The sequence below is a fragment of the Lacerta agilis genome, chromosome 1 (assembly GCF_009819535.1).
Source record: "Lacerta agilis isolate rLacAgi1 chromosome 1, rLacAgi1.pri, whole genome shotgun sequence".
In the NCBI taxonomy this organism is placed as follows: Eukaryota; Metazoa; Chordata; class Lepidosauria; order Squamata; family Lacertidae; genus Lacerta; species Lacerta agilis.
The window spans coordinates 98,042,321-98,066,556 of NC_046312.1; the positions used below are offsets into that span (position 1 = coordinate 98,042,321).

The 24,236-nt window shown below is 40.4% G+C and overlaps 1 protein-coding gene across 4 annotated transcripts in view; it reads right to left on the reverse strand.

The window, feature by feature from the left end:
• The window catches only part of GTDC1 (glycosyltransferase like domain containing 1), a 202,353-nt gene that overhangs the window by 36,710 nt on the left and 141,407 nt on the right, over positions 1–24,236 (reverse strand). For all 4 annotated transcript variants that reach the window (XM_033164331.1, XM_033164322.1, XM_033164313.1 and 1 more), the window contains one exon: positions 6,863–7,207. In XM_033164331.1, the coding sequence (XP_033020222.1) occupies positions 6,863–7,207 (345 nt within the window). The remainder of the gene's footprint in view (positions 1–6,862; positions 7,208–24,236) is intronic.

Consider the following 24,236-nt stretch of genomic DNA (forward strand, 5'->3'; position numbering starts at 1 on the left):
AAAAGCCGCATAACAAATAGCAGCAGCAACAAAAAAAATCCATTGTGTTGTTAAACCTACTAGATAGCTTTCTGTAAACAAGATATTTACCATCACCAACATGAATTTAGTTCTTCAAAAATTTCAGTTTCTGAAGGTCAGATAACTAACTGCTTAATAGAGAGAATCAAAGTGGTACCTCTGAATATCTCCAAGCTCTGATGGGCTTATATTCTGCTCCTTAGGTGAGGTATTAGCAAAGCTTATTTATTTTCATTTCCAAGGCTTTTATTTGCCCATTCCCTTGTGGTAAAGCTGATTTCCATGATGATTCCCTTCTTAATTTTAATACCCTTTTTACTCGTCATATAGACATAAGAATTTTCCCTAAAATAATGAAACCCTTCCAAAGGAAATGAAGACAACTAAGAGGAGAGGAGGGGGTGGGGAGTCAGCAAAAGCTTACTTTTCAATTAATTGATCCTCTGTCATATGCATACATGAAATATTTTTTATATGCAGGGAAAATAAGGTTAATTAACATAAAAACCCTTCACTCGTCGAGGTGTTGAATTTTGTATTTTATCCATGCTGCTGTAAGCGCCTTGATTTCCCAGTAATGACCTAGTTCTCCTAATGAGTAACATTAACCCCTGGCTGTAGCTGTCCAGGACTTAATTGTCAACTGGAGCTGAAATAGGAGAGTATGCCGATCAGCAGGTATGTGGTATATTAACTCATGTCATTTCAGACCCTAATAAATAAATCTGTTGCTAAGGCAACAGGAACATCAGCTGTATCACTTTTTTTGTGTGTGCTTTATAAAAGAAAATGCCTTTCACACCGAGCTCTTAAAAAGGAAATTAACTATATGTAACCGTAATTAGAAGAAACATCATTTCTCATCTTAGAAACATATCTACATTAATGAGAAAAGACACTGAAAAAGAAAACTGCTTTCTACTGTGATCAGGATAACTGAAATTATTCTCCCCTTAAGTGAAAGAATGCCATTTGAAATATGCACATTTGAATGAGAACCTGTGTAGTGGTGTTATGTACCAGGAAGGAGGCCCCATTGAACTTGCAGGGACTTACTTTCCATGTAAACATGCACAGGAATGGACTGTCTGTGTTTCTGAGACCCATACCTACTGAGACGCATACACCTAATGATAGATGTATGTTAGTGGATGTATACCTCAGACACACATGTAATTCCAACCCTGTATATGAGCAGAATATTGTCAGTGTGAGAGAAATTTGTGGGCCATAATGAACTAACTTGTTGCACTAGTGGAGTCTGCACAAAGATTCCCACAAGCACAAAAAGGCTTCCCCACCACACGGTGTCTCCCCACCACCCTCCCCAAATCTGCTCTGGAGGGTCAGGAGAACCCCCCAAAACAGCATGTGGAGGGCGGAGAGGTGAGGTCATTCTCATGGGCAAACCAAGACGCTTGTTTTGAGGGAACAATCTACCTCAGTGCTACACTGAATCTGAATTAGATCAAGATTACAAGCAACTGCCTGTTTGCATGGGGGTTGCATTCCTGGTCATCACATGCATCGGCGGAGCACACATTAGCACCTCCTCCTCAGCCCCTTCCAAGGCCAAAATCGGTCACACACCAATTGAACGTGCACAAAATGGTTGCCACCTGTATTCTTCTGTCTGTGGTGTCACTAATGGAACTGTAGTCCAAGCCCCATGCCTGCCAAGGCAATGGGAGGATTCCAGGGTGCGGAAGCGGGTGGGCAATAAAAGGGAGAATAAATGGGAAACCATGAAGACGGCTATGCTTCAGAGTCTTCTTCCCTAAAACTGCCACCTGAGGCCTTTGGTTTCTGCTTTTTACATCCCCTACTCCCCGGTAAAAGAAAACATCTAAAATGACATAAGGCAGGGATACAGAACCTGTGACGCCACAGATGTTGTTGGACTACAACTTCCATCATGCCTGACCATGCTAGCGGGGTTAATGGAAATTGTAGTCCAATAGCACCTGGAGGGCCGTAAGTTCCCTATCCTTGACCAAAGAGCAGTATTTCCAGAAAGAAGAAACAGGCAAGAGAAGGTTCAGCACCCACTCCCACCTGACTCTTCCCTGTAAACACAACACATGTTCCCTTAAAAGCAAAAGATGGGGTTGAGAACCCCATTTTTACACTCATAACAACATCTAGCTGGTCTTTTAAGGCCAACTTGAAAGGGAGCTTAGTAGATTAATAATATGACTCAAATAATTGACTGCAGTAACTTGAATTATTTTCACATATTTTGGCAAAGCATGAAAGACTGTGGCATGTCAGGCAAAGTGAATGACTGTGTTCGTCCCCACCTGTTCTACCCCCAACTGACCTCTGCCTAATCAGGAACAGCTTTCCACCAAACAGTAGTGTAAGTTACATTACCATGTTATAAGCACAGTCCAGCACGCATAGGTCTGAAATGCAACAGTTTACAACCATTTCTCAGAGGAGAAATAAGTTGAATTCTATCACCTTTGTCTTGAATCAGGATAACTTTTTTTTTTAACTTTTTAAGTAGTTTGCCAATGTCAGAAGTTTGAGTTGGTCCCTGTTAATGGTGTGCCACTGCTTGTCATTTTCCTCTGACCTCACTGTTCACAATTGCGTCCAGTCACGTGTATTTAGAGAAGTTCGGGGGTGGGGGTGAGGGAGGGGAAACACTGACTACATCTGATGGACTCAAGTCCACACTAGCTCTTTCCATAATTAATGTGTTTGTATTTCAGGTAGTGGTGGGGAACCTGTGGCCCTCCAAATATTTCTAGACTCCAGCTTCCATCATGAGGATTTGTGTACCAATGTTAGGGCTAGTACCAACACCAAGCAGCACTGGGTCAGACAGCACAGCAGTAGCATATACCAGGGTCAGGATCTCAACTCCTGTTCCTTGATTTCTACCGCACAAATAAATAAATAAATAAATAAATAAATAAATATTTAAACCCCGCCCATCAGGCTGGGCCTCCCCAGCCACTCTGGGCGGCTTCCAACACAATATTAAAATACAATAATTCATCAGACATTAAAAGCTTCCCTAAACTTTCAATTACAGCATCAGGGTAGCAACATAAGTATAATCGTACAGGCTTTCCTTACAGGACTGTGCAAATAGTTTCTGAGATGATTTGTGTGAAGTGCTTAGACATTTGAAATGGGTTTTAAAATGTTTATCATCAACACCATCATTTAGAAGATGCAACACATAGGGCTTTGCCACACTCCCTATTGTGTCAAGAGAGTCCTTGGGTGTGGCGAGCTTTTATTCAGCTGGACCATGAGATGGCATGGAAATGGAAAGTGGGTGGCTACTGCTAAAGTAAAGGAATCAGTCCTGGGCTCTTTTCCAACAGCAGTGCAAAGCTACGAGTCACAGTGTTGGACTGGCTGATGAAAGGAGCATCTTGTCCCATACAGTTAATGGCCCAAGAGGAAATATGGGTCAGGGTATTCGTTTGTGATGAATTGATGCAAGCAACAATTTGTGATCCAGGTAAGGAAATATCACAATAAGGTATTGCTGCATTTTAAGAGGTTTTCATAATTAGTTGAACTGGAAGCACAGCATGGTTGTTGTTGTTGGTTGTTTTTTTTAAAACCACCTCTTACAATAATCTTAACTTTTAAAAATTAGAAGCATATGTAATTTTCTGCAGAGGTACTGCTGGTAAAGTAGTCTAATGCAAAGAAATGGCTGAAATGTTAACAGTGGTGAGAAAGCATCCTGAAGGAGTAACAGCACACTTTGACAATATTTTCACACAACCCCTCCACATCCTCCCTATTACATCAATTACCAAAACCTGGTGTTTGCTTAATGAGATCATTTCAGGGCCTCGGAAGGGAATATTTCAATCTGCAAATGCCCGAATAAGGCACAGAAAAGCGTTAGTCACTAATGCAGTGAATCAAATGTGTGTGTGTGTGTGTGTGTGTGTCCCTTTCTGTCTCATCTGACATCCCAACGGTCACTTAGAGCCTATTCTGTTTACCTGTGTGATCTGGGCTCTCTATCGATGCTCCTCCGCAAAACCAAAGATATCAGGATATAAAATGAGCACTGAACTAAAATTCTTAATTTACTAATTCATATTCATCAAATTATAAAAGAGAGGGGAGGGGGGAAAACCCTGCATTTTTATGAGCATATTTACATAAATCATTTGCTGGAGCATCCTAACACTAAATGGTCGAAGTCGAGCCCCCTAACCATTTGCACGCATGCTTCTCCTCAGACATGAAAATATTGGCGTTTCAGATTTTCATTGAAAAGCCTGGCTGCGCTGGAACTCTAATGGGCTTAGAACAGTAAATTTTGAGGAAACTGATTGCTACCCCTGTAGCTAGTAAATGTCTGCCTAGACCCAGTGGCATTTGAAAAAAGTGTTTTATCATAAAATTATCCCAGCAGAGTCCATTCTGCAAGATAACATCATCATCATCACCATCATCATCAGTACTCTATGCAGGACCCAACAGCTCTGGCACAATATTGCCAGTCATTTATCTGTTGTCAGCACAGGTTACACACTGTAATCCTTGACTGCCTCGGAATTAGAATGTCTTTGATGTCCCCACAAGAGTTTTTTTGCCCGAAGGCTTTACCAATGCTCGGCGGCTCAGTGTTTATTCCTCGTAATCTTCCTCTCATCTCCAGGCTAGCAGTGACAGATGGTTATGGGCACACAATAGTATTAAGAGTTTGATATTTTTTTTTTTATGCTGTGCTCTCTGTACAACAAATAGCTATCAGACGCGGGCCAGAGAGCTGACATGGCTCGCTTAGGTAATGGCAAACAAACAGCTCGGGTTGATGCTTTCTGTCATTTTCCCTGCTAACCCTGCTTGTTTTCATTGTATACTCTCAAAGGTAAACTATATTAACCTTATAGACTGTTATTAAAAAGATATATCTATATGAGCATAAAGTGCCTTTCTCCCCCCTCTCTTTTCCTCACTCTTTTGATTATGAAAGTAATACTGCTGACATATTGAACAAATATCGAATGTCAACATAAATTTTTAGTATGTGATAATATTCCCCTTCATATAGCCGTGTGTCAGGCGGGAACCCATGGATGATGCATAGCAGTAAATAACCCAAACAAAATTAGTTCTCTTGTCAGCTTCTACCTTGTATGTCCCCAGGCATCAGTAAAATTGACTGCACGCTAGATTTTCAAAATTAGCCCTAATGTTAGCTGTGTGTCTGGCAACCTCCAAGTTTCCAATGTTCTACTATATTACCCGTAAGGATGAATGTGTTACTTTTATATTTTGGCATTTGATCTTGCTGATGTGGCTTTCCCCCCTCCCCTCTCCTCCAAATTAAAAATAATTTAGCTTTAACAATAAGCATGTGCACAAACACCAGGCTGCATCTCTTTAAGCAACTAACTTTAGGCAATTAAATTAAATTAAACAAAACAAAAACCCAAATACACACAGAAAGAAAAGGAATTATTCAATTTAATATTCCTCATTTTATTAATTTAGCTTTGCCCTCCTTTATGCTGAATGCAGAATAAACATAGGGCAAATGCTTTGTTTTTCATTTAGTCTGCAACTTGGGGGAACAGCAATATATATTTTAAGAGGAAGGCTTAGAATCATCAGAGTTTTGGCATTTACCTTGATGCACCTTTTTATTGTAAAAAGAAGAAGAAAAGGAACTAGGAACTATAGTACCAGATTAGTGAACTTCATAATCCTGACCACAAGTGGAATTGCAATTAATATCTGTCCTGAGTACATCAAATTGTAAAATAACCTATGAGAATACAGCATTTTTGAGCTAGCAGCAATAAAATATGATTAAAAATAAATGTAGCTCCCTGAGAAAGGCTATACAAGAAGTGTGAAGTTGATTAAACAAATCCAAAGACAGATTCCACATCGACTTCCAATTCCTACATTTTATGTTCAGACATTTAGAGTCAAAGATGAAAATCCCTTTAGGTACCAGATGCTGCAGATCATCTGGGAGAGCTTCTGGAGTTTTAATGTGCTGGAAGTCAAATCCTCTGCAAAGGCGATTTGCCCTGTCGGTGTGGTGTACTTATTGCTTCACCTGCGAACAGTTGCTCTCAGAAAATCTGACCTACTGATCGACCCAGCATCTCTGAAATAAACAGACTATAATCTGTGGATGAAGTGAACTCTAATCAGGCCACATGCAGATTAAACAAACTGTGAGGAATAAAAACTAGATTAAAATGTTCGTGCCCAATACCGGAAGATTATCAGGACATTTTACCTCTTTAAATCCTAATTTATGGTGGAAGTCAAGCTAAACTTTATATATTTGCAGTGATTATGTGGCATGGTAGATTTTCCTCAGTTTAGAGAAGATTTTGTGATCAGGTATTTGTGTCAACAGCTTGAAAAGCAGCAGTTTTCGTGTAGGAATATTCCATTCTATCAGTATATCTACAGAGCCTTACATATGTGCATATGTTTTAAAAATCTGGACAGGTATATAAAAAAACTACGACACAGAGCAGCATAGTATGGCCCTGAATTTTAACACCTAGTCAGTCACATTAGTATAATTAAGATAATTTAAATAACACTGCATATTAAACATCATTAGTGGACTGAAATGCTCTGAAACAGAGTTTTCAGCGTTTTACATATCATTTCAATGTCATAGCTATACCTCTTCTCCCTACCCACACAACCCATCCCCCCTCTCGTACGCTGAAAGCCTGCTGTGAATTTCAGCTTTTAAAAGCCATCATTTGTTTTCAGTAGACCACTACCTTTACGAAGCAAAACAATATCGGTACTAAATCAACGTTGTATAAAATAACTCGTCTGAAGATACAGCATTTTCATTTGGTGTTATACTTACCACCTGTGTGGCCAAACAATGTGCAAAGGTTTCTCCAGATGGTCCAAACTACCTGTGATGCTGCACAGGTTGTAAGTTGCATATTGGCTATCTTCCTCTTGACAAGGGGTTGTACTTTTCAAAGATGTAGGCTTGTCCAGATCTTCTAGTGTCAGTACTTGGTTGGGCAGCCCCTCCAGTCCCAGGGAATGAAGTCCAGACTGTGGTTCACTATGTCTGGGACTAAGGTCAGAGGCGCTGCTGTTTATTCCACAATTCTTTTCTTGGAAAGGCAAACAGGCATCTCCATCTCCTTTAGTACCACGCATCTTCTCAATATGGGCCAGTTTGTGTTCTGGCATAAACCTACAGTTAAAAACAAAACAAAACTAAATTAAATTATACTTGCTCCAAAATGGCATCAATTACTTATGTCAGCTTGCAATTTTTGAATACTATCTTTTTTTAAAAAAAAGACAAAAAGCTGAAATACAAAAGCTGCTTGAATGGTTCTGCATAGTGGTGGCTCTATCATCTTAAAATTCATTTGCCGCATGATAGAGAAAACAAAGAGCAAAGTGCTTCCAGGGGCTAAGGGCTCTGTTTTCCAGCTCAGAGTTCCTGAGGCCATTGGAATCGCATAGGCTGAAGTGATGCAAGCGGAATATACAGCTCTGTTGACCAGGCAGGCAAAGTCCAAAGCCTGCCCTCTTACCAGTCCACCCATCACCCATGGAGGGCTGCTCTTGTGAGAGAAACAGCTGGTGGTGCTCTAACAGGGCTCTCTGGGCCCACCACAACACACTCTGAGGGAGGGGCCCATCTTCAGAGTGAGGCATTGTGGGTAAATTTCCTGTGCCACTTCCACTTTGCCAAAATAGTGGCAAATCCTGTTTAAAGTTCAACATTAGATTTAAACCTTAAATAGGATTTGCCACCTTTGCAGGAAATTGGCAACGTCAGTGTCTGGAACCACCTCACCCACAAAGCCTCACTCCAAGGAAGCACCCCCTTTCTCACAGTGTGGTGCTTAGGAGAGAAGACGGCCTTGGCACAAGCAAGTGCCAGGTCAGGGAAGGGAGGGAGGAGGTGGCAGAAGTCACCTGCCACAGGTGTAGAAGGCAGCTCTGTTTAGGGATGTTTTTAAAGTGTGACGTTTTAATGTATTTTTTAATATTTGTTGGAAGCCGCCCAGAGTGGCTGGGGAAACCCAGCCAGATGGGCGGGGTACAAATAATAAATTATTATTATTACTATTACTATTGCAACAGAGGGGAGTGAGGCCACTTCAGAAACAGCACAATGTGTTGTGCCAGACCCCCGGCTTACAGCAGTGGCTTTTCAAGGTACCAAGCACAGTATTTCTCAGCTTACTTCTTGAGGTCTCTTTTTGATGGGAATATGCAAAAGAATGTGCCCACCAATGAGTCCCTCTCTTTAAGTCCCATGGAAACACCAGATAGTTTTGACTAATTTAAGTTGTGCCCCCCATTTTTTAGGGGAATTAGTTAATGACTAGCTTGACTTCAGTTGGGGACATCCCTGTTGTGAAAAGTTTCCATGTCCTCATACTATAACATTGCAAATAGTTGCACAATCTGCCATAAATGAATGGTGGATTATTACCACCACCACTATTTCTACAAACACACCCCAATCTCAATAGTTTGTTCTATGTGGTCTTCTGTCTCCTTGCCCAAATTCTAGTCCTTGTGCCCAATTATGCAGTGCCTCACTTCTAGCTATTTTCCAGGTTTAAGTTCTCATAAATCCATTGTGGGATTTTCAGTTATTAGATAAGATGTCAATGAAAACAGCTGCAAGATATATTTTCTACAAGATGTACGTGGAAAGCCCAATCCAGGCAAAATCAGGACTTTTGCTATCTACTTGCATTACACACATAATACTAATCACCTTGACAGTTTTTAAAGAAGTTAGTTCGGAATACTGTTCACTGAACAATTTTTAAAGCAAGATTTATTTCATGATATATCAAGGAGTAAGTATTAGCTACATTAACTTGGCATTGTTTTGGCACCAAGTAGTTCTGTATATCTTAATAGCAATAGTGCAGACATAATAAAACCTGCATGCTGAGAGTCACAAAAATACCAAAGTGTTCCTCAATGAAATGATTTTTTAAAAAGTTTGCAAGTTAGCTTAGATGGTTGAGTCTTCACTATGTATCATTATGTCTAAAAACACAACACCTTTTACAATCTCTGGAAGACAGAACAGCCTACATCACAAATCACACACAGTACAACCTCTATTGTCAGCATGGCAGGAATGATATGACAGACAATCTATTGCCCAGCTGCTACTCAAATGGTTTGCATGATGCTTTAACATATCACTAGAAATTAAGAACTAGAAATGGACATGATGATGAAGGAATATTTCAAATAGCTTGGTAGAAGAATCTTAAAGCTGTTACAGTTTACCACATTATACGGCAGTGGTTACCAATTAGCTAACTACTGTGGACCCCCTGTTTTTCAAAAGCCAAGCCATGGACCCCCTACTTTTTAAATTTTTCATATTGCTATGGTAGTTTTTATTACGTGAATGGTGCCATTCAACCCCTGTGTTAGGGATCACTATTATGGAACCCTTATACAATCAGTGTGAATAGGCTAAACACTCATGGGTATGTTGGACTGTGGCAGCAGTAGCTCTGTTTCCATGAACTCATGATTTCACAGAAAAGTACAATTTTGCATGGTTAGACACTATTCTAACTTTTAACCAAACCTGTGTTAGATTAGGTGTGGGGTGTCTCACCATTCCACCCTTCTCACTGAAAAGTTTGTTCATTTGTCGTTTGAAAAGTGTTAAAGACTAAAGCAGACCTTATATAAACTATTAATGCTGAAAAGTCATACCATAACAAACAGCATTAAGTGCTTGTAGCACATGGAGCTAATTCAAAACTATAAAGAAGCAGGTAGAAAAGAAGGACATTTTTTAAACTTCTTTTCCTGCTCCTAATGCACTATTGGACCCATGTCCCTCCAAATTTGTTGGACTAAAACACAGGGCATCATGTTGGTTGGGTCAGATGGAAGTTGGGGTCCAACAGAATCTGGAGGGCTGCACATTTCCCACCTCTGTTCCAATGCAAAATCTAATGTTATATAAAGGCGAGAAAAGAGGCACAAGTAATTCTGATTAACTCCGCTTCTATATAACACATAAACCGGCACAACACTGATTGATGTTTTCTTCACTACTTCATAACATTGGATCTAGTTCCTGTCGTTATCCAAGGTTAAAGCACTGACATGTGTTGACCCTGGAAGGCGTCGTAGATTCAAGGAAAGCAGCAACGTTCTACCACATCTCCTGTTCTCACCAACACCTTCTCACAAGTAACAGCTTTGAAAGCATGCAGGAACTTTTCTTAACCCCACTTTCACACTCTGATGTGGCCTTACACATATAACATTTTATACTTTTGGTGAACAATGTAGCTGCTACCAGCAACAGTTGTCGGGTGGCACCTGGTGTCAGCATTGAAGGGAGATGCTAGAGTGGTGCTCTTGATTTATAACACACAAAATTCAAAACTATCAGGCAACAGATTAGAATACATATAAAGAAAAGCCACAAACTCACAGCTTTAGTATGCCAGTGTGTCTCGCATTGCCTAGCCTCTTTGTAAAGCCATTGGTTTAGTACGTGACATATTGATTTCTAATGCAAAACAACACACACACACACACACACACACACACACACATGCCTTTATTGGAAATGTTAGTAAAAACGTTTTCCCCTTTCCAGAATTTAGACTGGCTCCCTTGAGATATAATATTCCCAGTTACAATGTTTATAAACATAACAAAAAAATAAGCCTTGAGAGTACCACAAATATAATAAATAACCTGTCAGCTTGGTGCATTTGACTGTAAACGCTTTGTTGAAACACTACAGCAAAAATAACTAATTCTTGACTACATAATAGAAATCTCTTAACATGCTAAAAGTCACTATAAATGTCAGCCTGAATGTTTGACATTTAATCTGCCAGATTTGCCATTCTTTCTCGCTTGTGCAATACACATTCTCTACATCGAAAACAGCCGTGCCAACACACCTATGCACATTAATTTGCAGCAGAGATGCGAGGCTTCCACTGTTTGCACGTTAGATGTCATCATGTCCTTTTGTACATGTTTATTCACAACATCTCATTTGGCCTAATGAAACATTACTTATGAGAATCAGTATTCTTCATTGGCACTGACAGTCAACTCATACACCATTTTATTAAAAACACCACCAAAAGAAGAATGGGAAGATACTGATGTCATCGTCAAATGAATAAAAACCACATTAGAAACACTGGCTGAAGGGCTGTTTTGGGTTATATCAAATTATTAAAGAAGCGGCCCTGGACTGTGTGCTACATACACTATATTTTGAAAAGCTATTTTTCATAAAAACAAAACACATAAAACATGTGAGAGCTGGAAGAAATATATTCTACATATATAACTTTCAAACTTCATAGAGACCATGTCTATAAATCCAGGGCTGTTCTAGAAGAATGCAATGAAGTAAAAATGAAAATGTCTAGGTAAATATTTGCTCTGTAAATGTCTGGTGAAAGCCACTTAAAATACAAAGCTGTGTTCAGGTAAAGATCTCCAGGTAACTAAATCCACATCCCAGACCTCAAAATGTCCAAAAAGAATGACTTCTGAATCCAAAGACTCTCTTTGCAGAGGGAAGTATCACTACCAGATGATTCTGCATCCTAATAAATATGTTCATACTCTACCTACCATAATTGTTTTTCAATGAAATTCTATCCAGATTTTGTAAACGTATTCCAGTGTTTCTTCCCAAATGCAGACTTTTTATTATTTCCACTTCTAAGATCACATGTTGGCCCAAAAAAAAAGTAAGTGGGACAGCAGTAGCTATTCTTTGCTGCACATTGTATTCCAATTTGTAGTATTGTTTTTCTCTGTGAGCTGCACAGATAACTTCTGCTATTAGATGGCTATATAACTGCAGTTAATAAACAAACAAACAAATGAGCAAGCTCAGAGATACAGTGGATTATCAGAATCCATTCAATTCAGGTTCAAGAGTGAATAGATCTTTAGAGACCCAAGTACAATGTCCAAACACAATGCACACTGCACCTATCAAGTCCATTAAGTATCTGCACACCATTCTAACTGATGGTTTTCCAAACATTTTTTCTTAAGTTTTGTTCATTTGCTTGCCTTTTTCACTTTGTGCACCAAAACTGAATGTGCTATTGCATACAGGCAGCAACCATCATGCACATGCTTGTTGCTGTCAACCCAGAAGTGGCCCAAAAGCGGGACAGAACGGGGGTGGGGGCGGAACAGGAGTGGAAAGGAGCAGGGCGGGTTTCTGTGTGTTCCATCGATGCACACAGTGGTCAGGAATGAAACCCCCCACACAAAATGGTTGCCGCCTAAACACTACCAACTGGTTCAATTCTCAAAGTATGAATCTTTATGCACCCAAAACAGCATCATTATACCCATGGGAAGGAGGTATAAATAGGTTTGTGGAATGCCAGGGTTTGCAGAAATACAAGAACTTTATTTTGGTGAGGGAGAGGGGTAGCTGTTGTTGTTGTTGTTGTTGTTGTTGTTGTTGTTGTTTAAAGCCCCAAAGCCCACTAGGACAAAGTATGGTCAATGGCCATGGAATACAGGCTGGTTACTGAAGGAGACAAAAACAGCTGGAAAAGTAAGAAGCAAGGGCAGTGGAATGGAGTACCCTGAGAGAAGGCATGGATGAGTGGCTGGCAGGCACGCTAAGCAGCGGCATTTCACACTGTAACATTTTGTTGAAGTCCTTCTTTGTTTCCCAAACAGTAGACATAGGAATGAGGGACATTCTGCCATTATTAAAAGGCACAAAACACCTTGGGGCAGAAGATGCATGTTGTTGTTGTTCAGTCGTTCAGTCGTGTCCGACTCTTCGTGACCCCATGGACCAGAGTACGCCAGGCACGCCTATCCTTCACTGCCTCTCGCAGTTTGGCCAAACTCATGTTAGTAGCTTCAAGAACACTGTCCAACCATCTCATCCTCTGTCGTCCCCTTCTCCTTGTGCCCTCCATCTTTCCCAACATCAGGGTCTTTTCTAGGGATTCTTCTCTTCTCATGAGGTGGCCAAAGTACTGGAGCCTCAACTTCAGGATCTGTCCTTCTAGTGAGTACTCAGGGCTGATTTCTTTGAGAATGGATAGGTTTGATCTTCTTGCAGTCCACGGGACTCTCAAGAGTCTCCTCCAGCACCATAATTCAAAAGCATCAATTCTACGGCGATCAGCCTTCTTTATGGTCCAGCTCTCACTTCCGTACATTACTACTGGGAAAACCATAGCTTTAACTATACGGACTTTTGTCGGCAAGGTGATGTCTTTGCTTTTTAAGATGCTGTCTAGGTTTGTCATTGCTTTTCTCCCAAGAAGCAGGCGTCTTCTGATTTCGTGACTGCTGTCACCATCTGCAGTGATCATGGAACCCAAGAAAGTGAAATCTCTCACTGCCTCCATTTCTTCCCCTTCTATTTGCCAGGAGGTGATGGGACCAGTGGCCATGATCTTAGTTTTTTTGATGTTGAGCTTCAGGCCATATTTTGCGCTCTCTTCTTTCACCCTCATTAAAAGGTTCTTCAATTCTTCCTCACTTTCTGCCATCAAGGTAGTATCATCAGCATATCTGAGGTTGTTGATATTTTTTCCGGCAATCTTAATTCCGGTTGGGGATTCATCCAGTCCAGCCTTTCGCATGATGTATTCTGCATATAAGTTAAATAAGCAGGGAGACAATATACAGCCTTGTCGTACTCCTTTCCCAATTTTGAACCAATCAGTTGTTCCATATCCAGTTCTAACTGTAGCTTCTTGTCCCACATAGAGATTTCTCAGGAGGCAAATGAGGTGATCCGGCACTCCCATTTCTTTAAGAACTTGCCATAGTTTGCTGTGGTCGACACAGTCAAATGCTTTTGCATAATCAATGAAGCAGAAGTAGATGTTTTTCTGGAACTCTCTGGCTTTCTCCATAATCCAGCGCATGTTTGCAATTTGGTCTCTGGTTCCTCTGCCCCTTCGAAATCCAGCTTGCACTTCTGGGAGTTCTCGGTCCACATACTGCTTAAAGAAGATGCATACTGTAATGTATAGCTACTGATTGTCTGATGTTGAAGAATGTGAGTGAACGGAATATTTCTCATTCAGTGTCCTTTTTGCTAGGCTGCTTTCTGGCAGTCCAGGAATGGCTATGGATCTGTGTATTTTAAGCACTTGAGACAATGGAGGTTATCAATGTGGGTAGATTGATTTAACATCCAATGATGTCCTGGCCTTCTCAAAGCCCCACATCGCATATCCCGGCTTTTGGGCGTGCAGTCTGCTCAGTTATAGCTAAACAACTCAGGTGAAATGAATACCTGTTGAGGCTCTGCTTGATGTTAACCAGTTAACTTTTTGGTTTAATGTTTACAGCATGTATTAAACACATACGAGAGTGAAGAAAGCAGCATGAAGAAGAACAAAGAAAACGCAAAGGGAAATGTTAGTAATATGCTGGAGCATCACTCAGCTAAGTGGTTAACTGAGGAAAGGCACCTGACTTAAGGTAGGATAGTAGATTGTGCAAAGAAAATAAAAGAAAGCCAGGCTCTTTAACGTTAGAGTGCTTCCAGATGCTACCTCTTTCCCCAATATTTTGCTGGGGGGAAACTCTCATTCCTCTGGATTTAGGATTCAAAAGCTCCAGCAAATTTCATTTTATTTCCTCAGCATTTCCTGCTCTTCACAATCCTCTTGCCAATCCGATTTCATCCTCAATCAACTGCACTTTCAACATCTTCCGAGTGTTCATCTCCTCTAGGCTGTAATTCCTAGACCTCAATGTAAAGAGGAGGGACAGAACATATCACGTAAGAAGTCCACAAAGTACTCTGTCTGAACACTGTTTGCAAGTGGACCTAAAGATCTTGGATTTCAAGTGTGTGTGTGTGTGTGTGTTTTGCTTTTCTTTAAAGCTACACAAGACACTCTGTGAAATTGAAATGCTTTGTTTTGCTCATCTGATAAGGCTTCTGAGTATAACATTCACTGAGCTCTTCTGGGAAGCACACAGCATGGAAATAGGACTAGCTGAAAAGAAAGTCTGCCACAGAATTATGCAAAGGAGTCAAGGCAGAAGCTATTCCCAAAATAAACACAAACCTCACAGATGTGTGCATTCTGGGCTTTGATTCCTTTGTGCTTCCCCCTCCCCCTAGTTCCACACCCTTCTAGCCAAAACCATTTTAATCTACTCTGTACTTGTGGGATTATTACCGACTTAATACCACTTTGTTACATAACATATTTACCCCTGAGTGGCTAGCAAAAGGTTTCCTGCAAACTCCTTAAATCACTTTAGGTTGTTTATTTGTGTTCTTTTTACACCCCCCCCCCTAAATACTCAGTACGGAAAGAAAGAAAGTTTTGTTTTCTTTCTATCTGTATATAATTTACAGCAAAACTGAGAACTGAGGTCAATAAGCAGTTGAATTTACAAAATACCATGAATGTTTTCAAATGTATATAGCATGAATCTTTGATATTAATAATGAACAAGTGGCTGCAAGTGATGATGAAACCTTGTTATTTTGTATGGCCGTGCAGAAAATGTGGTTTTTCTTCAAGTTTCAGAGAATGCACGCAGCACGTAGGCAGCTTTTATGCAGATAAAACTATATACTTCACAGAATAACTTCTAAAATAAGACATAAAGTTATCAGTAATGCAAGAACTACACTGCAACATTTAGGCTGTATTCACAAACATGCTAGCTATGAATAAGCTCCAGTGCAAAAAGTTGGGTTTACCTCCAAGAGAGCATGCACAGGATAGCACTGCTAAAGACAAAATAATAGCTCACGGTACAATGGAAACCAATTTTGATCACAACACCTGAGAAAGGTTTAGAACATATCACTTGGTGTATACTAACTGAGCAAGCTTTTTGAGAACTGGGTTAGATTCTATTAAGGCTGGAACATAGCCACCAATATCCAAACTTTAGCTGCAGCACCCACCAACTCAGTTCTAGGGTATTGACTTACAAAATACGCATTTGATTTAAAGCAGCTGAAAGGAAAAGATGGAACAGAACTGGAAATGGATGCATTTTAGTAAGAAGACACCTCACCTTCAAATCACATGGAGTTTGGGTTCTTCCCCTGCATCCTATTATTAAACTGCCACCACCAGAGCATGTAATTTCCTGGTTAGAGGAATTTCTTCTAATCAGGATTTTTAAAAATCAGTGTCCCCTTTAAACGGACTTTCTCAGTAAATACACAATGCAGAGGGGAATGCTATCATAACACTTCAATAGTTAAGTGACTCTATGAGAAAAATACTTCCAAATGTTTCCTAAACCCCTCCAAACCGCACCAAAGAACATTATCGTAATATTATGTTTCCCCATGGTCTCCAATATTTAAGCTTGCCATTACTGAAATGATACTTGGATGAAAAAGTTTGTGCTATGCATAAGATTTTTCCTAAAAGAAAGTCTTGCTTTAAAAGTTTAGCTAGCCTTAGATGTTAATGTTATTTTGATTTTCATCACTTTTCTTTATTAATTGGCCAGCCAGCATTCTACACACTTAGCCTGTTGCATGGGCCCTATGCAAGAACCACTTATTTTAAATCTGAGCAGAAACCATGTGATCTCACTCCGAAGAGTAACTGAAAACAATAACTTGCCTTAGATGATTACATATCACGTTACAAATAGATAGTCATATTTCTTGTAGGGTATAGACAATCCAAATAAACTGTATACCATATTTTGATAACACAATCCAGCATCTCTAGCATCAAAGGGTTCATTTCTGTTAGATTTTAATGTGAATCAGGGTTGTAATGTTTTCTGTAAGCATAAGCTAACCATTTCAACGATTTTGCCAGCAAGCTGCCTTTTTGGCAGATTATTGGCAGTATGTACTGGCAACAAGCTAGTGCAGCTAAAACCCTGCTTGTATGTTACAGGTAAATAATGATTTAAATAAATTTATGTGAAATGTTCCACATGGTCACATCTGTTTTTGATAGCTCAATCCCCTGTGCAGATACAAATCCTTTTGTGTGTTTCTCAAGAAAACACATAGTTCACCTTAATTATTTTAACACCTCCTCAGGTATCCAACATAGCAGTGAAACAAAGAAATACCAGGCACAGCTCTCCTAAAGGGAACAGTAATATAAGATAATTAAGCTGCAAGAAGTGTGTGCGTGTGTATGTGTGATGACATCAAGCTGTATGAAACGGCTTTGTAGTATTCATGCAGCCAGGTAACCTTAGGTGCATTTGTGAAGGATGAGAGCAAATCCATCAATGACCATTTGACCCTTATTGTCAAGGACCAGGATGCAAGCAAATACTTACAGCATAATCCTATACTTACTTCTGCGAAAGCTCCATTGATTTCAACGAGACATACTCTGAGGTAAGCAGGTACAGGCCTGATTATTACAGACTCAGAGCAAGCCGTCTGCCATAAGTCTAACTCAGTTCAATGCCTGACTCCGCTTCAGACAGCTTGCCCCCATGCCACATCACAAAATGATTTTGAACTTTCTGACAGTTTCTAAAGCGGTCTCCTATGCAGAATGGTAGGAAGGAGATGCTGTTCAAGAAAGTGGGGGGGGGGGGGAGAGAGTCCAGCCTAAAAATCTCGGGCTCACTGTACGAGCATTACAGTTCTTTGGATCCTGGCCAAGGTCCCTTATTTGTATGAAGTTGGGCCTGGGCCAAAAATCCTGATTTAGTTTTGCCCAGGGTCTTTGTAATCCTCTCGGTGGCCTTGCATACAGCGTTCTTGTACTACATGAAACACAGAGATATCATTTTAATTTCTCTCAGTCACAAGGTAATATACATCTGAAGCTCTAGCCTTGGCTTGTGGCGGCAGAATCCCAGGATGCTTTACTTTCCAGCAAAAAAAAAAAAAAAAGAGGTTACAATGTCAGTGTATTACAAGAGATGACTGAGTACTGGGACAACGGAAAGGGACGAGGGTGAAGTACGGTAAGCACTGCTCAGTTTAAGTAGTGTCATACCACTGGGGTATTTGCAGAACTAGGCTAAGTATAATGTGGATGAGGGTTCAGGCTCGGTTGTGAAAAATATTGCACATTGCAATTTCCCTTTGCCCAATTACACCCTTTTTCAGCGCAGGGAGATGGATTTTTTAATGTAGGAAGCACACCACCATTGCATATGCACATAGCTAGAACTAAGAAGCTAACTCCCGCATTGATTTCGAATGCAGGATTGGCCCTATCATTAGGCAGAATGAGGTAATGGCCTCAGGCTGAAGATATTAGGGGGCAGGACAACACCAGCAACAGCTGGAGATCAGAGGTTTGTCATGCACCAGCCTGCCATGTACCCACTGAACCAAGGATGCATGCCAACGTTGGAAATAAGATTAATGCTAACCCAGGTAGCTACTGTGCAGCCAACAGAAAGCACCAACTTGCTCTTTGCCTCAGGAAGAAAATGTCATGGGACAGCTCTTTCCCTTTGTTATGGATATGTATGCTTACCTAGAACCAAGAAAAATATGTGAAATGTATCACTTTTCCCATGTTCATTGCTGGAAGTCTTGTACCCTAAGTTGTTCAGGAGTTGAAAGAAACAACAACAAAAATCAATGCATTTTTGAAATTTTTGGTTAAAATCACTGCAGTTTTGACAGACGTAGTCCGTCATCTTGGTTGAAAACAGCATCAAATTATATTCAAACATAGACAAAAAACCAGTTCCTTGATCCTTGAATTTTTCTTATGATATCCTAATAAGCATCCAAATGGACAGTGAACAAACAAATAGCTCTCCAAAATATACAGCTGACTGAATTTTATGTAATTTCTAAGCAAAGATGCTTGAGGAATTTGATTTCTGTGACTTCTGATGCAAACTGACCTGATCTTCACCTACCGGAATAATATGCAGATCAGAATGTAATTTTCCTTCAGAATTCAGAAACTTTTTCTGGCTCAGAAACTGTGTGAAATGTTTAAAATGTCTGTTTTTTGAATGAATTATATTTAGAAATATGTACATTGGATAAAATATGCATTTAAATAAATATTTCAATGCAGACTGTAAATTAAAAAATAAATGAATCAGAGATTGATGCAGAAATGGGACAAAAAAGGATTTATAATGCATGCATGCATGCAAAATTGACAGAATGGAAATGGAGTGTTCTACCCAGCTCTAATTCTATGGATACCCCACGATGCTCAGAACAACTTACATGGTGGTTATCCCATTTTTATTCACAATAACCCTGCGAAGCAGGTCAGCCTAAGAGAAAATAATGGGGCCATCAAAGCCACACGGTGAGCTTCATGGATGAGTGGGGGCTGAATCCAACACTACACCCTATCCACTATACAGGGCTGACTCATGTCTGCAGTTACAACATACCGGTACTTGTATCACTGCAGCCTCTGACCAGTATGCATTCCTCATACTGAATATATAGTCTAATAGTTGATGCATTATTTAATGATGTCCTGTGGAACTAAGGATACGTGTGTGTAAAATAACCAAAGTTCAGTGTCTAAAAAATCTGTCTGCAGACAGTTTTGCTTGTTTAGAGCTCAGTATTCTTACCTCCCTGCTAAAATAGGTTTGTCCGCAGTGCTTTTAATGTTTGCTCTTCAAAAGACAATCTGCTCTTTCAGGTTTGGAGCTTGTTTGGCTGCACACACACACACACACACACACACACACAGGCAAGTTACTTAAAGCTTAGTCAGAAATTCTTGTCAAGATGTACTGGATGTTGTCATAAAACCATGTAAAGTCGTACTGGGCTTGCTGTTAATTTGTTCAATTTCAAGGATTTTATCTCTTTTCCACTGTAGGTACAAACCTTGAGGGAGAACTCCTTGTTGTTAAAAGAAAGAAATCCCTGTGAATGTGAACCGAAATGAGAAGCCTGTTTGCCTTTCTTGTAAGCCTGTTGTTTCACTTCCATTTGGGAGTTGGGAAACAAATCCAGTGAAAGCTAGGTACTTTAAAGAGGAGAGAAAAAGGAACGTTCCAGACATATTTGTTATCGTTTCACTAAAGACTCAATTCAGATATCACATCAAACAATGGCTTCTGCTAACCATAGTTTAGATCCCATGTGGTGCTTTGAGAATCCACATATAGGAATAAACAAACAGTGGTTTGGAGGAGCTTGTCTATATTTGTTTTATTCATCTTAACTTCACAAATCCATCACCTCTCCAGTCTCCATGGTGCAGCAACTTATGCAGGTAAAGTGGTGGTTGTGCTTAAGGTTTGTCAATATTAGACATCAAAATAAAAATTAGCAGTACCCATGGCTTGGAAGCCCACTTCAAACCATGGTCTTGGATTCTGGAACGCTGTGCAACTGCAAAGCGTAAGTTTAAATAAACAACTACCTGACATTCAGAAAAAACCTGAAGGCAGCCCTTTTTAGGGAAGTTTTTAATGTTTGATATTTTTGTATTTGATTTCTGTTGGAAGCCGCCCAGAGTGGCTGGGGAAATCCAGCCAGATGGGCGGGGTATAAATAATAAATATTATTATTATTATTATTAAATTCAGCCATATTTAAGCTTCTTTAGCCATAGTTTGGCAGGGCGTCTAAAATGAGCATATGTATATATATAAATAAAAATCCCCAGGAGAAGCGTGCTTTAACCCAGATGGATCTTCAAAGCAGCAGATGCAATAAAATGCAATGCAACATTAGGGCTGTTTCTACCGCTGCAGGGCCCCCACCCCACCCCGCATATTGTTGTACTGGGTTAGTATATCCTCTATACCACCTCCACACACACCAGCAAATAGTAACCTTTTTATCTTTGAAAGGCAAAGATGGAGCAGCCAAAGGCAGTAGCTCTCTTTGTAATAACAAGCTTGAAGTATATATGGGTTTGTCCAGAAGTTTCAAAAATATGAAATAAGTAGGAGCTGAACCCCTGCTCACATTGCTTTCAAACCTGGCCTATATACCTTCAACCCTTTCCCAAACTCTCCCCTGTCAACGAGAGATGTGAAGAACTGGGAACACTCCCCCCACAAATAGCTTCAATTTTTAAAGCTTAATTGTAAAACCTAACAGGAAGGAGGGTGGGCGCAAAACTAGAATTAGCTGGCTCTGCCTCTCATTGCTTCTGGCTCCACCTACTGTTTAGACTCCCTTCCATTCACCCTACCCATAGCAGTGGTCATCATTACTGCCTATCCTTGTTACAAAGCAGAGTATTGAAAATGTGTGGTGGTTATATAGTACTCCTTTCGGGAGGGAGGTCTGTGCTAGAAGTGACAAAATGATAAGGGAGTAGGGGAGATTGTACCGAATAGCTTTGCAAACTTAGGAACTCAACACTGCTATCTGTTCCAAATTCAAAATTTGACTTAATACTGCTATCTCTTTCAAATACTGAAGAGTATACCATACAACTGAAAATTCCTGCAAAAAAAAAAAAAGGCCACAGAACGAATCTCTCTAAAACAGCGTAAAGGCCTTCACCTGAAAGAGCACAAGGACCAGACAACCTCCCCGCTCCCCACTTCCTGCATGACAAGATCAAAAGAAGGAGGTGTATATATAAATGGCACTTGGTTTGGATTCCATTATTTTATAGAAGCCAAGGAAGAGATCAAAGGAAAAAAAGTGCCTCAATTTTGCTATTAACATTTAACATAGCTCCAGTCTGAAAACCTTTTCCAAATTGCTACTGCAATTTAAAATCCATGTGTAGTTGGGCTGTTTTGTAGAATAGCATTCCTGAGAGCTATACGTTTCAACTCGGCAACTTTTTTCACCTATGGCGGAAACTAGGGGTTTATTTCACATTACGACTTCGTTATCTTTAATTATATTGGAGCAATCAATAGGCTGCAACCTGGTTGAAGGTCTGTTGTTTTGGGGAAATTTTCACAGGAAATTAATTTTGGAAAAGGAGAAAAACATTCTGAAGTATGACAAACTTAAAATAATGCAATATACCTTTCTCCGTGCAAATTTAACAAAGATACATGGAGATTTACATAGAAAATGTGTATCATCAGCTCTAAATTGTAGCACAGAGTTCTGCATTCAACTGGATATATTACAGAGGGTTGACAATCCAGTGCTCAGGAACACCTGTGTATTCATCAGGACCTTCTATGGTGCTCACGAAAGATCTCTGTAAACATCCCCTCAAAGATCTACAATGCATGAGATAGGGAGCAAGGCACATCCACACCATTTTGTGTTCCCTTCTCTTTTCTTGTTCTTTTAGATATGACAGCTATTTCCGCTGCCCCGCACCCAACATGGCGGTTATTTGGCGTTGCATTAGACCCTCGCAGTTGCCATTATGTGAAGCCATGGAACACTCAACACTCTAGATTGGATGGATGGGAGGTTCCCTGCTCTTGATGGGGTTACACCCCTTCTGGAGGAGCAGGTACATAGCTTAGGGATACTTCTGGATTCTTTGCTCTCGGCTTGGGGCTCAGGTGGCCTCAGTGGTGCAAAGTGCTTTCCATAAGCTTCAGCTGATAGCCTAGCTGTGTCCCTATCTGGACAGGAATAGCCTAACTTCTGTTCTTACAGGTTCTGGTAACCTCTAGGTTTAGACTACCGCAACACATTATATGTAGTGCTGCCTCTGAAGATGGTTTGGAAACTTCAGCTGGTTGAGAATTTGGTTGCCAGGTAGGGCAAGATAGTTTGAGCATATTACACAAATCCTGGCCCAACTACATTGGCTGCCAATTAATTTCTGGGCTCAGTTCAAAGCACTGGTTTTGACCTATAAGGTCATAAATGGCTCAGGTCTGCAATACCTCAAGAATTGCCTCTCCCTATATAAACCAACCTGAACCCTACAATCATCATTTGAGGCCCTTCTTTATGTGCCTCCTCCACTAGAGGTCTGGAGGGTGGCAACACAAGAACAGGACTTCTTTGTGACAACTCCCCATTTGCAGAAGAGCGGCTCACCTGGCGCCTTCATTGCATATCTTTAGGTGCAAGGTGAAAACATTTCCGTTCAACCAAGCATTCAGCCAATTAACATTCTATGGCTTTTTTAATGTGTTTGTGGGAAAGGGGTTATTGCAGGGGTCAGCAAACTTTTTCAGCAAGGGGCCGGTCCACTGTCCCTCAGACCTTGGGGGCTGGATGATATTTTGGGAGGGGAAAAAGAACGAATTCCTATTCCCCACAAATAACCCAGAGATGCATTTTAAATAAAAGGACATATTCTACTCATGTAAAAAAAAACACTGATTCCTGGACTGTCCGTGGGCCAGATTTAGAAGGTGATTGGGCCAGATTTGGCCCCTGGGCCTTAGTTTGCCTACCCATGGGTTATTGGTTTGTTTTTCTTTTATTGTGTATTTTGTATTCTTACTTTATGTTTTTCTGTTGTGAACTACCCTGGGACACTCCGCTAGGTATCTGTGGCCATTGCCTCTGCTTTCCCTTTTGCTGGGCGAAATGTAAATTGTCTTCCATTGAGAAGGAAGAAGAGAAAGTTAAAGGTGGTGGTTTGGGACAAAAAGAGACCTGCTCACAGGCATGTGTTTGCTCTGATCCTGCTCTCAGACATTTGAACAAGGGCACTTATTCCTCCCAAAGACTTTGATCAAATGCTTGAGCCATCCCTAATTATTATTCATGACTGGATGCCTGATGGACACAAATGGAGTGTCCCAGTGAATCAGCTGCAGTATGATGGGCAGTGGGTCTGCATATGCTTTCTTCTTAAACACTGGATGGTTTCCAGGGCAAGGTTGAGGCAGCTGCACATAACTGCATGTGGAAGGAAGGCTGCGGGGCTTGCACAGCCTTCCTTCCACATGTAACTGGTTGAGAAACTGGTTGAGAAACAAAACAAAAACATCGGAGTTTTCGGAACCAAAGAAGCAACAATCACCATACAATTTAACTGAAAAGAAGAGAAGTATCAGAAGAGAAGAAAATTATTTCAACATTTTAACTTCGGTATTAATAACATAAGCAAACGAAACCAATGTTACCGAGGAGCCATACAACTGGATACAAGCAAAAATAAAAACAAAAGAAAGTATGGAAATGGAAATAAAAACAACGGAAAGCCAAAAACCCTCTCTGACGTGCTCTGAATAATGTTTTGATGCTATGGTTGCAATCCTCAGACCACTTCAATGGGACTACTCTGCACTCTGGTTTGAGGAGAGCAGCCAATGTAACTAAGAAACAGACTTTTCAAATCAATTCTCTATTTTTAAGATGTGTCTTGGCTGAGAAGCTTTGTGCCATGCTCCAAAAATCAGACTACATTCTGGGGAAATGT